General features: G+C 52.9%; 1 protein-coding gene across 1 annotated transcript in view; it reads left to right on the forward strand.

Annotated features, from left to right (window-relative positions):
• Positions 1 to 2,575: 2,575 nt before the first annotated feature.
• The window catches only part of Notch3 (notch receptor 3), a 45,574-nt gene continuing 35,904 nt past the window's right edge, over positions 2,576 to 12,245 (forward strand). The window contains exons 1-6 of the mRNA XM_038320442.1: positions 2,576 to 2,699; positions 5,104 to 5,182; positions 9,748 to 9,890; positions 9,973 to 10,311; positions 10,397 to 10,519; positions 10,603 to 10,836. Coding sequence (XP_038176370.1) covers positions 2,582 to 2,699; positions 5,104 to 5,182; positions 9,748 to 9,890; positions 9,973 to 10,311; positions 10,397 to 10,519; positions 10,603 to 10,836 — 1,036 coding nt within the window. The 5' untranslated portion in view covers positions 2,576 to 2,581. The remainder of the gene's footprint in view (positions 2,700 to 5,103; positions 5,183 to 9,747; positions 9,891 to 9,972; positions 10,312 to 10,396; positions 10,520 to 10,602; positions 10,837 to 12,245) is intronic.

Here is a 12,245-nt window from a genome sequence, read left to right on the forward strand (position 1 = left end):
TTGATCCAAGTCCAACTGGTGGAAGAGGAGAATTGACACCTGCAAGTTGTCCTTAGACCTCCATTCACACACACACACACACATACGCACACGCACACACACACGTACACACACATGCACACGCACACACACGCGCACACACACACGCACACGCACGCACGCACACGCACGCAAACGCACACATACACACACACACACACACATACACACACATTAAAGACAGGGTCTCTCTATGTAGCTTTTGCTGTCCTGGAACTTGCTCTGTAGACCAGGCTGGCCTCAAATTCACAGAGATTCTCCTGCCTCTGCCTTGAGAGAAGGTGTGCGATATGAAATCCTGGCCAATAAAAAATGCATTTATTTATTGTGTATCTGGTGTTGGGGACATGTGTTCTAATTCTTGGGGTCAGAAGACAGCTTGTGGATATTCCATCCTGCCCTGCCCCCACCTTGGCCCTTTTGTCCGGGCGGCATCCCTGGGCTGCCTGGAATCCCTGATCCTGTCCCCTGAACTTCCATCTGGACTGAACCTCTACCTGGCGATAGATGAAGAAAATGACAGAGCCCCACATTGGAGCACCGGACTGAGCTCCCAAGGTCCTGATGAGGAGCAGAAGGAGAGAGAACATGAGAAAGAAAGTCAGGACCGTGAGGGAACCTCCACCTGGTGATAGATGAAGAAAATGACTGAGCCCCACATTGGAGCACTGGACTGAGCTCCCAAGGTCCTGATGAGGAGCAGAAGGAGAGAGAACATGAGAAAGAAAGTCAGGAACGTGAGGGGTGCGTTCACTCATGGAGACAGTGGGACAGAACTAATGGGAGATCACCAACTCCAGTTGGAATGGGACTAATGGATCATGCAACCAAACCCATCTCTCTGAATGTGGCCAACAGTGGGGGCTGACTGAGAAGCAAAGGACAATGGCGCTGGGCTCTGATTCTTCTGCATGGACGGGCTCTGTGGGAGCCTTCTCAGCTTGGTCGATCACCTTCCTGGACCTGGGGGGACTTGGGAGGACCTTGGTCTTAACATAGAGTGGGGAACCCTGATGGCTCCTTGGCCTGGAGAGGGAGGGAGGGGAGGTATGGGTGGAGGGGAGAGGAGGGAAGGGGGAGGAGGAGGGGAGGGAAAGGGGAGGAGGAGGGGAGGAGAAAATATAAAAAAAAAACCAAAAAAACAAAAAAACAAAAAAAATAAAAGATGAGGCAGTTTTAAAAAGAAAAAAAAAAAAGAAGACAGCTTGTGGGAGTTGCTTTTCTCCTTCCACTACATTGATGTTTGAGTGTGCCCTTCCAGGATTCTATGTGTCATCTGGCCCAGCCTTTGGTCTCTCAGTGCTGGGGATGTCACTTCCACCCTTCCTGCTCTTGAGACTCCCCTGGGACAGAGCTTAGGACCTCCAGAGTTTCCATTCTCATCCCAGAAGGGGGGTCTGTCAGAAGCCTTTGCAGGTCAACTGGTACTGTAAAACTCAGTTAATGGCCATGAAAAGATAGGCCTCCCCAGGCATGGAGGTGGCACACGCCTTTAATTCCAGCACTTGGGAGGCAGAGGCAGATGGATCTCTGAGTTCAAGGCCAGCTTGGTCTACAAACTGAGTTCTAGGCAGCCAGGGTTACACAGAGAAGCTTTGTCTCGAAAAACCAAAATAATAAAAAAAAAGAAAGAAAAGATGGGCCTCATGGTGAAAACATGTAGAATGTGGGTGTGCTAGGGGCTGGTGTGAACCTTTAAAAAGTTTGCATCTTACTTATTTCTCTTGTGTGTGTGTGCACAGTGTCTGTTTAGGGGTGCGTGTGCCATAGGGTGCATGTGGCGTCAGAAGACAATTTATATGTGTTGGTTCTTTCATTCTACTATGGGGGGGGGTGTCCCAGGAGTTGAACTCAGGTGTTTGGGATTGACTGCAAGCACCTTTCCCCCTTCAGTAGACCTTTGTGACCAGCGCACTGTAGGAGAAAGGAGGTTGCTTCCTGCAAGAACGGCACACAAGCACATGAGACTCACGTGCACTCGACTCCTGGCAAGACTGTAAATGTTGCCCGGGTTTATGGCATAGTTAGGTACGAGTTTTGAACTGGTTGATGTTTCGTGTCCTCACGAAACTTCTGTATGGGTTTGCTTGGGTCTGACCGAGGCTACGTGTTCATTAGACTCTCAGGACCTAGGCTGGGAAGGTTTGGAGTGTTGTTGGTGGTGGGTGTCTACGTTTGTGTCCTGGCTATGTATGTGTGCCCTGGCTTTGGTTGTGTGCTGGAGGATGGGTATGTATGCTCATGATCTGGATGCCTGTCATGTCATACCGGTTAGGTCCATATCTCTCGTGGCCGACGTGAGTGTACCAAGGTCCGCTGGTCCAGGCTTGCGGGGTAGAGGGTCGGACCCCAGGAGGCCGGGCAGGGGGCGGGGGCGCTCAGGGCCGGCCCCGGGGCGGGGCGAACCGCCCAGGGCTGGGGGCGGGGCGGTCCGGCAGCCTCACTTCGGCGAAGTTGGCGGCGCGGAGGCTGGCCCGGGACGCGCCCGGAGCCCTGGGAAAGAGGGAGGAGGGAAGAGGGAGGAGGGAGGGTCGCGGCCGCCATGGGGCCGGGGGCCCGGGGCCGCCGCCGCCGTCGTCGCCTGATGGCCCTGCCACCGCCACCACCGCCCATGCGGGCGCTGCCCCTGCTGCTGCTGCTAGCGGGGCCGGGGGCTGCAGGTGAGGGATCAGGGACATGGAGGGTGGGACTGGGGTTGCAGGGGCGGGGAAGCACAAAATAACCTAAGTTTGGTACTTAGGGGACCTGTAAGCCCAGGACTAGAGCCGGGGCAGAGGTGCAGAAGCTGGGGTCTGTATGCCAGTCATGAGGCGCGCAGGGATTCGTTATAGGAAGGAAGGGTCCTAGAGGCCCAAGGAATCAAGATCCTTGAATGAACCAGGAGACGGAGCCTGGAGACTCGGATGTGGGAATCTGGAATTTGGGGGCTAGAATTTGGAGGCGAGGTGTATCAAAAGTTCCAGGCTCACCCCATCCTACTTCTGCCTGGAAAGGTTAGGGTGAAGGCTCAAGGACCCCCAAGGCCTAGGACCCCCAAGGCCTAGGACCCCCTTGCACAAAAGGTTCTCCCCCATCCCGGGCGGGCCGGGAGTGGTGGTGGTGGGGGGGGGCAAAGTGGGGGCGCGAAGTTCTCTGAGCTCTGAACTCGGAGAAAACTTCTCAGGCCGGAGAGCTACAAGACCTGGCACTGGAGCGCGAGGAGCCGGAGCTGAAGCCCCAACGGCGCCCGCGCCCCCTCCCCTGCGTGCCGTCCGCTCCCTCTTCTGGCCGCTAGGATCCCACAGCCTCAGTACCCCGCCTCTCTACCGGGAGAAGAAGGGGCGAGGCCCACGTGCTCCTCTCCGGCTTCTGGGCCCCCTCCCTATGGCCGGAGCCCCTCCTCAGCCGGCCCGGGGGCCCCCCGCCCCTCCTCCTCCAATCTTCACTCCCCTCCCCCGCTCGGGACAATGGCTGCGCCGTCTAGACACCCCCTCCCCCCGGCCGGCCTCGCGCTTTCTTTGCCAGACAAAGCGGGACCCATGGAGGGCCAGAGCGGGGACTGAGGGGGCGCCCCCATCCCCGCCCCGGGAGGCCTGATCAGCGGGGGAGGGGCATAAGCCGGTGGCCTGGGCCAGGGGTTCTAGGGAGCCTACGGTGGGACTCAGGGTTGGGCCCAGAGAGAGTTGCAGAGAGGGACCGGCGTCCCTAGCTTCGCCTCTGGGCTCATCTAGGCAGGACCGGGCAGGAGCCACCGCCTCCGCAGGGCCAGCGCAGACTCATGGCCTGTCACACATTGAGAGATGCAAATGTGCATGTGCGCAGGTCTAGCACACCTACTGATGCACACTTGGCACACACAAGACACACCTACGTGTTCACTGTTCATATGCCGATGTGCATTCATACAGGGTCAAATATGATCACACATGCATGGATCTACCAGGACTTGATGTGCATTCATAGTCAAGGTCATCCTCATAGGTGCCAATGCATGACCTGTACAGACACACCCTGGCCACACAGCTATATGTTTGAATAATGCTGCTCATATAGGTGGATGCACAGCACATGCAGCTTGTATGTTTGTGTGCACATGTAGTACTTGACTATGCTGCTCACAGATAACCAGCGTGGAAATATGCACATACACTTTCACTATTAGCCACACAGTGGCCTAATACTCTCAAGTCTTCACGGACTGTCACACAAACTCACAAGCATGTGTGCATAACAAACACACACAGGGCTCGCACAGTCGTGTCTCCCATCAAACAGTTTCCAGTGTGATGTCACAAAAATGACTAGGTCCCTCATTCTTAGCTCATTCTCTTGTGTTTCTCTCAGTTGCTGTCTGGCCTATCCCCCTTTCTCCCCATTCTTTCTCCCTCCAAGGAACACACTTCGGCAGTGGCCCGCACCTGCCTGAGCACATAATTCTCCACTAACTCAGACCTGGCCACACCTCTCACCCATCTGGCAAGACTGACACACCCAAGAGGGACACAGCCCTGAGGGATGGGGACACTGGATAGGGCAGCACACATCTTGCAACAGATGCCTCTCCCTTATACTACACACCCTGCTCTTGTAGTACCCAAAGCCATCTCTACTGCTGTCATCAGTTACTCCTGTGTGCACACTTTGCCTGCTCTTTCAAGAGCAAGCAGGCTTGGCTGACTGAGGTAGATACCCCAACATTAAGGGAAGGTAAACCCAGAGGCCCACTGTTCCCCGCCTCCTCCATTCTTCCATGACATGGGCTTGAAGATGTACCCCTTCTCTATTATGCACATCTTAATTTGGCAACTTCCTGAGCCCCCACATCTGGCACAAGTCAACTCCTCCTTCCCACCCCTGCCTTGTGGTTCCCAGGGCTTGAGCTGGCAGGGACAGCTGCGGCCCCAACAGCTGGGGCTGGGGCGGGGGGCCGTGGGAACTGTAGATAGGGGGCCTCTCAGTACCCACAGAGACACCCTTCCAGCCCATGCAGCTGTTGCCTGGCAGACAGGAAAGGAGGGTCTGTCCTTTTGGTTTTGGGTTCTGGGTGCCTGTCTGACCTCTCCACCTTCTTTTGCCCTCACATAGCTCCCCCTTGCCTGGATGGAAGCCCATGTGCAAATGGAGGTCGGTGCACCCAGCAGCCCTCCAGGGAGGCTGCCTGCCTGTGAGTGTCTGGCCCACTGCCATCAGTGGCCCTGCATGGGGAGGGAATCTGTCCTCTTCCTCAGCTTCTGAGTCTCCTGGGGATTGCTGGTATCACTTCCTCCATGTGTGTGGCTTGGGTAACCTCTTGTGTTTCCCTATTGGGAATTGGACAGAGTTAAGAGCGGAGGCTCTCTGAACTTCATCTGGCTGGGGTTCAAATCCCACATCATGTTGCTAAGTGGCTGAGACTTAAACCCGTAAAGTCACAGTATTCTGGAATGGAAAATTGATTCCTAGGGCCAATGACAGGGACTTGACAATGCTGAGGATGTCCATAGCCTCCCATTATCTCAGGATTCAGGAGGCACAAAGGCTGCCTATACTAGAGTCGTGTTGTATTGCTCTCTGGTTTGTGTGACCTTGGGTTAGTCACTTCTCTTTCTGTACCTCCTGCATCTGTGAACTAGGAAGGCTTTCTCTGGCATATGACCGTGAAGGAGCCCAAGATTATTTCTTCAATAATACAAGGAAATGCAGAGGGTTGGGGGAAGAAGAGCAGGGGTTGGGAAAGAGCTAACTAGAGGCAGACAGAGCTCTGAGTTTGGGACATCTGGAGCTAGTGCTGAGAACCCTTGGAGGGAGCCACTTTTGCATCTGTAATGCGTTTTCTTTCACGAGGTTGGCTGTGAGGATTTGAAAAGAACCTTAAACTGGGTGGTTTACATTGTCTTTCCCAGCAGAAGCAGGAGGATTGCCTTTAGTTGAAGGTCAGCTTCCACTACAAATTGAGTTCCATGCCTGCCTATGCCACAGTAGGACTGTCTCAAGAACGTTTTGTTTTTGTGTTTAAAGGTAGGGGGCCCAGCGAGATAGCTCAAGTAGATAAAGGAGCTTGCTGCCAAACTTGGCAACCTGAGTTAAATTCTGGGGACCCACAAGGTGGAAGGGGAGAGCCAACTTCTACAAGTTGTTCTCTGACCTACACACACACACACACACACACACACACACACAAAATAATGTAATAAAGCATTAAAAATACATTTAAAAATGAGAGAGACTTTCGAAGCTCTTTGAGGGATGGAGGTGTTCAGTGGTGAGTGCTTGCTTAGCCTGGGTTGTGTGTGTGTGTGTGTGTGTGTGTGTGTGTGTGTGTGTGTGTAGGGGGACAGGGTGGGACGGACCTCAAGGTTTGTGTCCTTATTGGGCTTGGTTTCATTTTAATAGTAATAGCAGTCCATCCAGCAGCTATTAATTAGTTCATAAATGTGTTCATTTACTCAGTACCGTGTAGGCTAGCCCGTGGGTCAGCCTCAAGCTAGGTGGGACCAGGATGACTTCCATATAGAAGAGCCTCCTTTGAAGTCAAACTGGCAGATGACCTCAAGTGGCTGGAACCCCATTTAGCTTCACTTGGGGCCTGCTGCCCGAGGAGCATCCTGAGGCTGGGGGTTTATGCTGGTGGAAGTGGGAGGGCAGCTTGGAGGGAGTCACTTGGAAGGGAGGTTGAGCCACCGGGGCCGGGCGCCTGCGCAGTGGATCTACACGCCTGGACTACTGCCGACAGGTGAATACGCCCGAGGCCGCCCCGCCCCTTGACAGGTGAATCACCGGCTCACGCGGCCTCCGGGAGCCTGGATCGCGCGGAGTGGAGCCCTCTCAGGTTCCAGAGTAGATCTCGTGGGGAGCCTCACCCTATGTCCCCCTCTGCCGTCAACCCTCTCCTTTAATTTCTCAACACCTCCTGTCTGCTTAGGGGTGACCTCCAACTGTCACTTTCTTCCACCGATACCCCCTCAAATCCGTGTGCTCCCTTCCCCCCCACCCCTCCCCACCCCAAACAGGCTCCAGAGCTCTCCCTCCCTCGGTCCTCCCCTGCCTTGCCGGTCGGTCAGTTTCCTCCTTGGAAGCCGCGCTCTCTGCCACCGCCCCCCTCCCCACGTCTCCCCGCCCCCCAAGCTCAGGCCGCGGGGCGGGGCGCAGGGCCCGGGTTGGAACCGGCCCGACCGGTCGGCGGGGGCGCCGGGCGTAGAGCGTGGGAACCCGCCCGCGGCGCAGGGAGGGGGCCGCGCCCAGCCTGGCTTTGGTACCCGCAGTCCCCGGCGCCCTGCGCGCAGCGCCCCCTCCTGGCGCGCCATCGTCACCGCTCTGCTGGTCTTTGGGGAAGCGGGTAGAGCATCTCCTCTCGGTTTCCAGAATTCGAACGCCTCCCCCTCCCCTGCCGGGCTGAGCCTCTACTCATTTAGCTGGGAAGGGAATTCCGGGGCGCGGCGGGCGGAGGGAGGTATTGTAATGTGACTCTAAAAACTGAGTCACCTGCTTTGAGTTCTGCCCCTGGCCTTGGTTCCGACTGAGCTAGGGGATCCACGCAGGGAGTCGGGAGGGTAGGGTAGAGGAGAGGAGGGTCGAGGTAGGGGTGACGTAGGTTGTGTCACTGCAGAACCAGGACCTTTCATCCACCCTCCTTAGTCCTCCTCACCCCTGTCCTTGGGAAGTCTGAAAGCTTAAAGTCTTCAGTTCTTAGTTTCTTACACTTAGGATACCTTGTTGGGTTTGGGGACGGGGTTGCAGGCTGCAGGCGCATCCAGCATGAGAGTTGAGATTGCCAATGAGAAGCCCCGCCTGATCCATGGAAGGACCGTTGTATGCACTTGAAAGGAGTTTAGGGTTTGTGGCTATCTTCTGTCTGTCCATGTGAGCGAGAGTTTTCCATATACGCGTGGGAGGCTGTGGCTTGGTGTCTGTTTGCCAGGCCAGTATGCCCAGCTGTATGTCTCTGTGGCTTCTGGGTCCTTCAGGGTGTGTCTTAGGAGTCTTAGGCTTTTCTTTTGTTGTTCCCACCACCTGGAATGCCCTTCCCCACATCACCCTTTGGCTCACCCTTTTTACTTTCTTTAGTGTGTGAAAATGTAACACCCGCTCATTCTGTCACCCTTAGGCTGCCTGTGAGTTCCCTATGGTTGCTGTAACAGATTATCACAAACAGGGTGGTTTAAAACAACAGAAATGTACTCTGGAAAAATCTTGGAGGCTGGAAGTCGGAAATTAAGGCGTTGCCAGGACTGGCTTTCCCCTACAGACGTTCCATGGATCCCCTTACTGTCTCTTCCAGCTTCTGGCTGGCTCAGGCACTCCTTGGCTTATGACTGCCTCACCCTGCTCTCTGCTTTGTCGGCACATGGCCTTTCTTCTCTCTATTCCAAGTCAGTTTCTATCTCAGTCTCTCCCTTTCTTGTCTTGCGGCCCTGACTTCTTTCTCTTGTGTCCTGGAGTGGAACCCAGGGCCCTGCACACACCAGGCAAGAATTCTGCCATTGAGCCCCATTCCTAGACTTTCTCTTCTAAAGAGACTGAATGTCCAGGTGGGTGAAATGACTCAGTGGTTTAGAGTACATACTGCTTTTGCAGAGACCCCAAATTTGAATCCCAGCCATCAGATGGTTACCCACCTGTCACTCCAGCCCCAAGGGTTCTGATGATCTCTTCTGGTCTCTGAGTACACTGCACTCCAGTGCACATATGCCCACATATGTATACACATAATTAAAAAAGAAATAAATAGGGGCTGGAAAAATGGCTCTGCAGTTAAGAGCACTTATTATTCTTTCGTTCAACCTGGGTTGGGTTCCTAGAACCCATATGATGGCTCACAACTATCCTTAATATCTGTGCTTTCTTCAGACCTCCATGGGCAGCAGGCAAGTACATTGTGTACATACATGCATAACAGGAAGAACACTCATCCATATGAAAGTAAGCCAATCTTTAAAAGAAAAAGACATCTGTCATTTGCAATGGCTTGGATAATTCAGAGTGAATTCATCTTGAAATCCTTCCTAACCATATTGGCTAACATTCTTTGTCCTTCCTTATTTTCTCTTGTGCTGGATATTGAACTCAGGGCTTTGTGCATGCCAGGCAAGTACAGTATCACTGAGATATATTCCCAACTCTCTTGTTATTTGTTTAAAAATAAATATATATTTATTTTGAGACAGGGTCTTGCTATGTGGCTAAGGCTGGCTTTGAACTCCTGATCCACCTGCTTAAACCTCCCGAGTTCCAGGTTTATAAGTGTGAGCCACCTCCTTAAAAAAAATAAGGTGAAGTCACAACTTGTGGCACATGGACATGTTCTTCAGGGGAATACCATGTCTTCACAAGCCCTGTGGCTTATACAAGCTGTTGCTGGCATGTTTTATGCTAATTTGTTAATTTATTTTCTTTGCCTGACCTGGTTATGAGGACCAAGAGGGTAAGAATCACTTTTATTTTATGTGCTTCTGTGTTGTAGTTTGTAGTAGATGTCGATAATATTTGTTGTCAGACTAAATCGGTATGGCTGGGACTGGTGGCATGCACCTTTAAACCAAGCGATCTAGAGGCAGAGGCAGAGACAAGTAAATTTCAATGAGTTCCAGGCTAGCCAGGAGTATGTAGTGAAACCCTATCTTAAAAAAAAAAGAAAGACTAAGTGGATGTTTGACAGTTCATTTGGCACATGTGTTTGATGATTGTGTCTTGTGTTATCTGTTGGGGATTGCCATGCTTAATATTGTCCTCACCACACATCTCTTCCCACAGGTGCCTGCCAGGCTGGGTGGGTGAGCGGTGCCAGCTGGAAGACCCTTGCCACTCAGGCCCCTGTGCTGGCCGTGGCGTCTGCCAGAGTTCAGTGGTGGCAGGCACTGCCCGATTCTCCTGTCGCTGTCCCCGTGGCTTCCGAGGTGAAGGGGTGGGCTTGGATGGGAGCCCGAGTTAGGCAAGGATGTGGTCAGTCCCAAGCTCACCCTCTCCTGGTTCTTCCAGGCCCAGACTGCTCCCTGCCAGACCCCTGCCTCAGCAGCCCTTGTGCTCACGGTGCCCGCTGCTCAGTGGGGTCGGATGGCCGCTTTGTCTGCTCCTGTCCACCTGGTTACCAGGGTCGCAGCTGTCGAGGTGATGTCGATGAGTGCCGAGGGGGTGGATCCTGCCACCACGGCGGTACCTGCCTCAACACTCCCGGCTCCTTCCGCTGCCAGTGTCCGCTTGGCTACACGGGGCTGCTGTGTGAGAACCCCACAGTGCCCTGTGCCCCTTCCCCGTGTCGTAATGGTGGCACTTGTAGGCAGAGTAGTGATACCACTTATGACTGTGCTTGTCTTCCTGGTGAGTAAGTGGTACCCAGGGGAGGCAGCTGGGGATGATAGACTAGCCTCCTAGTGACCATCCTTACCTTGTCCTCCCCTACTAGGCTTTGAGGGCCAGAATTGTGAGGTCAATGTGGATGACTGCCCTGGACATCGGTGTCTCAATGGGGGAACATGTGTGGATGGTGTCAACACTTACAACTGCCAGTGCCCTCCTGAGTGGACAGGTGGGCACTAGGGCTGTAAGGAGCTGGGGCTGACGTTGGGTGGGTACACAGGCAACCTAGACCAGTTCATCTTTGTGTCCTAGGCCAGTTCTGCACAGAGGACGTGGATGAATGTCAGTTGCAGCCCAATGCCTGCCACAATGGGGGCACCTGCTTCAATCTACTGGGTGGCCACAGCTGTGTCTGTGTCAATGGCTGGACGGGTGAGAGCTGCAGTCAAAATATTGATGACTGTGCTACGGCTGTGTGCTTCCACGGGGCCACCTGCCATGACCGTGTGGCCTCTTTCTACTGTGCCTGCCCTATGGGCAAGACAGGTGAGTGGTCATTTTATTTGTAGGCAGCAGGATGCCAGTTAGGGTTTCAGAAGGGAAGGTGAAGATAGACTCTGATTTGAGTATTAGAAAGATTGTGATGGGGCTGGGGTGTTGCTTATCAGTAGAGTGTGTGCTTAATGTGCACCAGGCCCTGGTTCAGTCCTTAACATGAAGGGAAGCAAAGATGAGGAAAAAAGGGAGGAGGGAGGGAGGGAAAGAAGGAGGGTATGTTGGATTTGGGAGGCAGGCTGAACCTCTGTCCTGTGAGGGCCTGGCATACAGTCCAAGGCAGATGCCACTGGACTGGGGGAACTACTAAGATGTCTGACTGGGGAAGAGGCAGCACCTCGGGCAGTTAGAAAGGGCAGAGAGTGTGTTCAGAGGGGTACGTGGATAGTGGGGAATGGTGGCACACACCTTTAATTCCAGTGGCAGATCTCTGTCAGTTAGAGGCCAGCCTGGTCTTCAGAGTGAGTTCCAGGACAGCCGAGGCTGTTACACAGAGAAACCGTTTTGATTCCCCCACCCCCCCAAAAAATTTATTTTATGTATTTGTGTTGTCTGTATGTATGTCTGGTTCCACATGTATGACTGGTATGCTCAGAGGTCAGAAGAATGAATCAGATCCCCTGGCACTGAAGTTACAGATGGTTCTGAATTGCCTTATGGGTGCTGTGAATCAAAATGAGCTCTTCTGGAAGAGCAGCTAGTGCTCTTAGCTGCTGAGCCATCCTTCCAGCCCTTAGTGACTTGTTTGTAAAACATTTCCAAGTTATTTTCAAATGGTTTAGAAGAAGCAGGTTAAAAGATAAATAATAGTGAACCAAATGCTCCATATGTAAAACATATTCTGTATATTTCAATTTTTTTTCATAGTAAGTGGCTTAAAAAAAAGAGCAGATATCGGCTGGAGAGATGGCTCAGCCTTTAAAGGCTAGGCTCACAAACAAAAATTTAAGAGTTTGGTTCCCAGCACCCACGGCTGTCTCTACATCCACAAAAATAAAATAAAATAATAAAAAAGTAGATACTAAATACACTGCTGGTTAATAATATAAGCAAGAAACAGGAGGCATCCAGGTGTGGTGGTGCATGTCTTTGATCCCAGCACTTGGGAGGCAGAGGCAGCCAGGTGAGCCAGGATAGCCAGGGCTACACAGAGAAACCCTGCCTCGAAAAACAAACAAAACAAAACAACAACAAAAAGAGGAAGCAAGCGAGATGAGCCAGATTGATGCTCAGGGGGTTAAAGGTGCTTGCTGAATAAGCCTGGCAATCTGAGGTCCACCACAGGGAACCACATGGTAGAAGGAGAGCATCAGCAACCCAGGTTACCCTCTGACCTCTATACATGCATGTTGACATGTGCAAACCCCCCAGATAAGTGAATTAACTAAAAAAGCAATAAT

This window comes from Arvicola amphibius, chromosome 2 (assembly GCF_903992535.2).
Source record: "Arvicola amphibius chromosome 2, mArvAmp1.2, whole genome shotgun sequence".
In the NCBI taxonomy this organism is placed as follows: Eukaryota; Metazoa; Chordata; class Mammalia; order Rodentia; family Cricetidae; genus Arvicola; species Arvicola amphibius.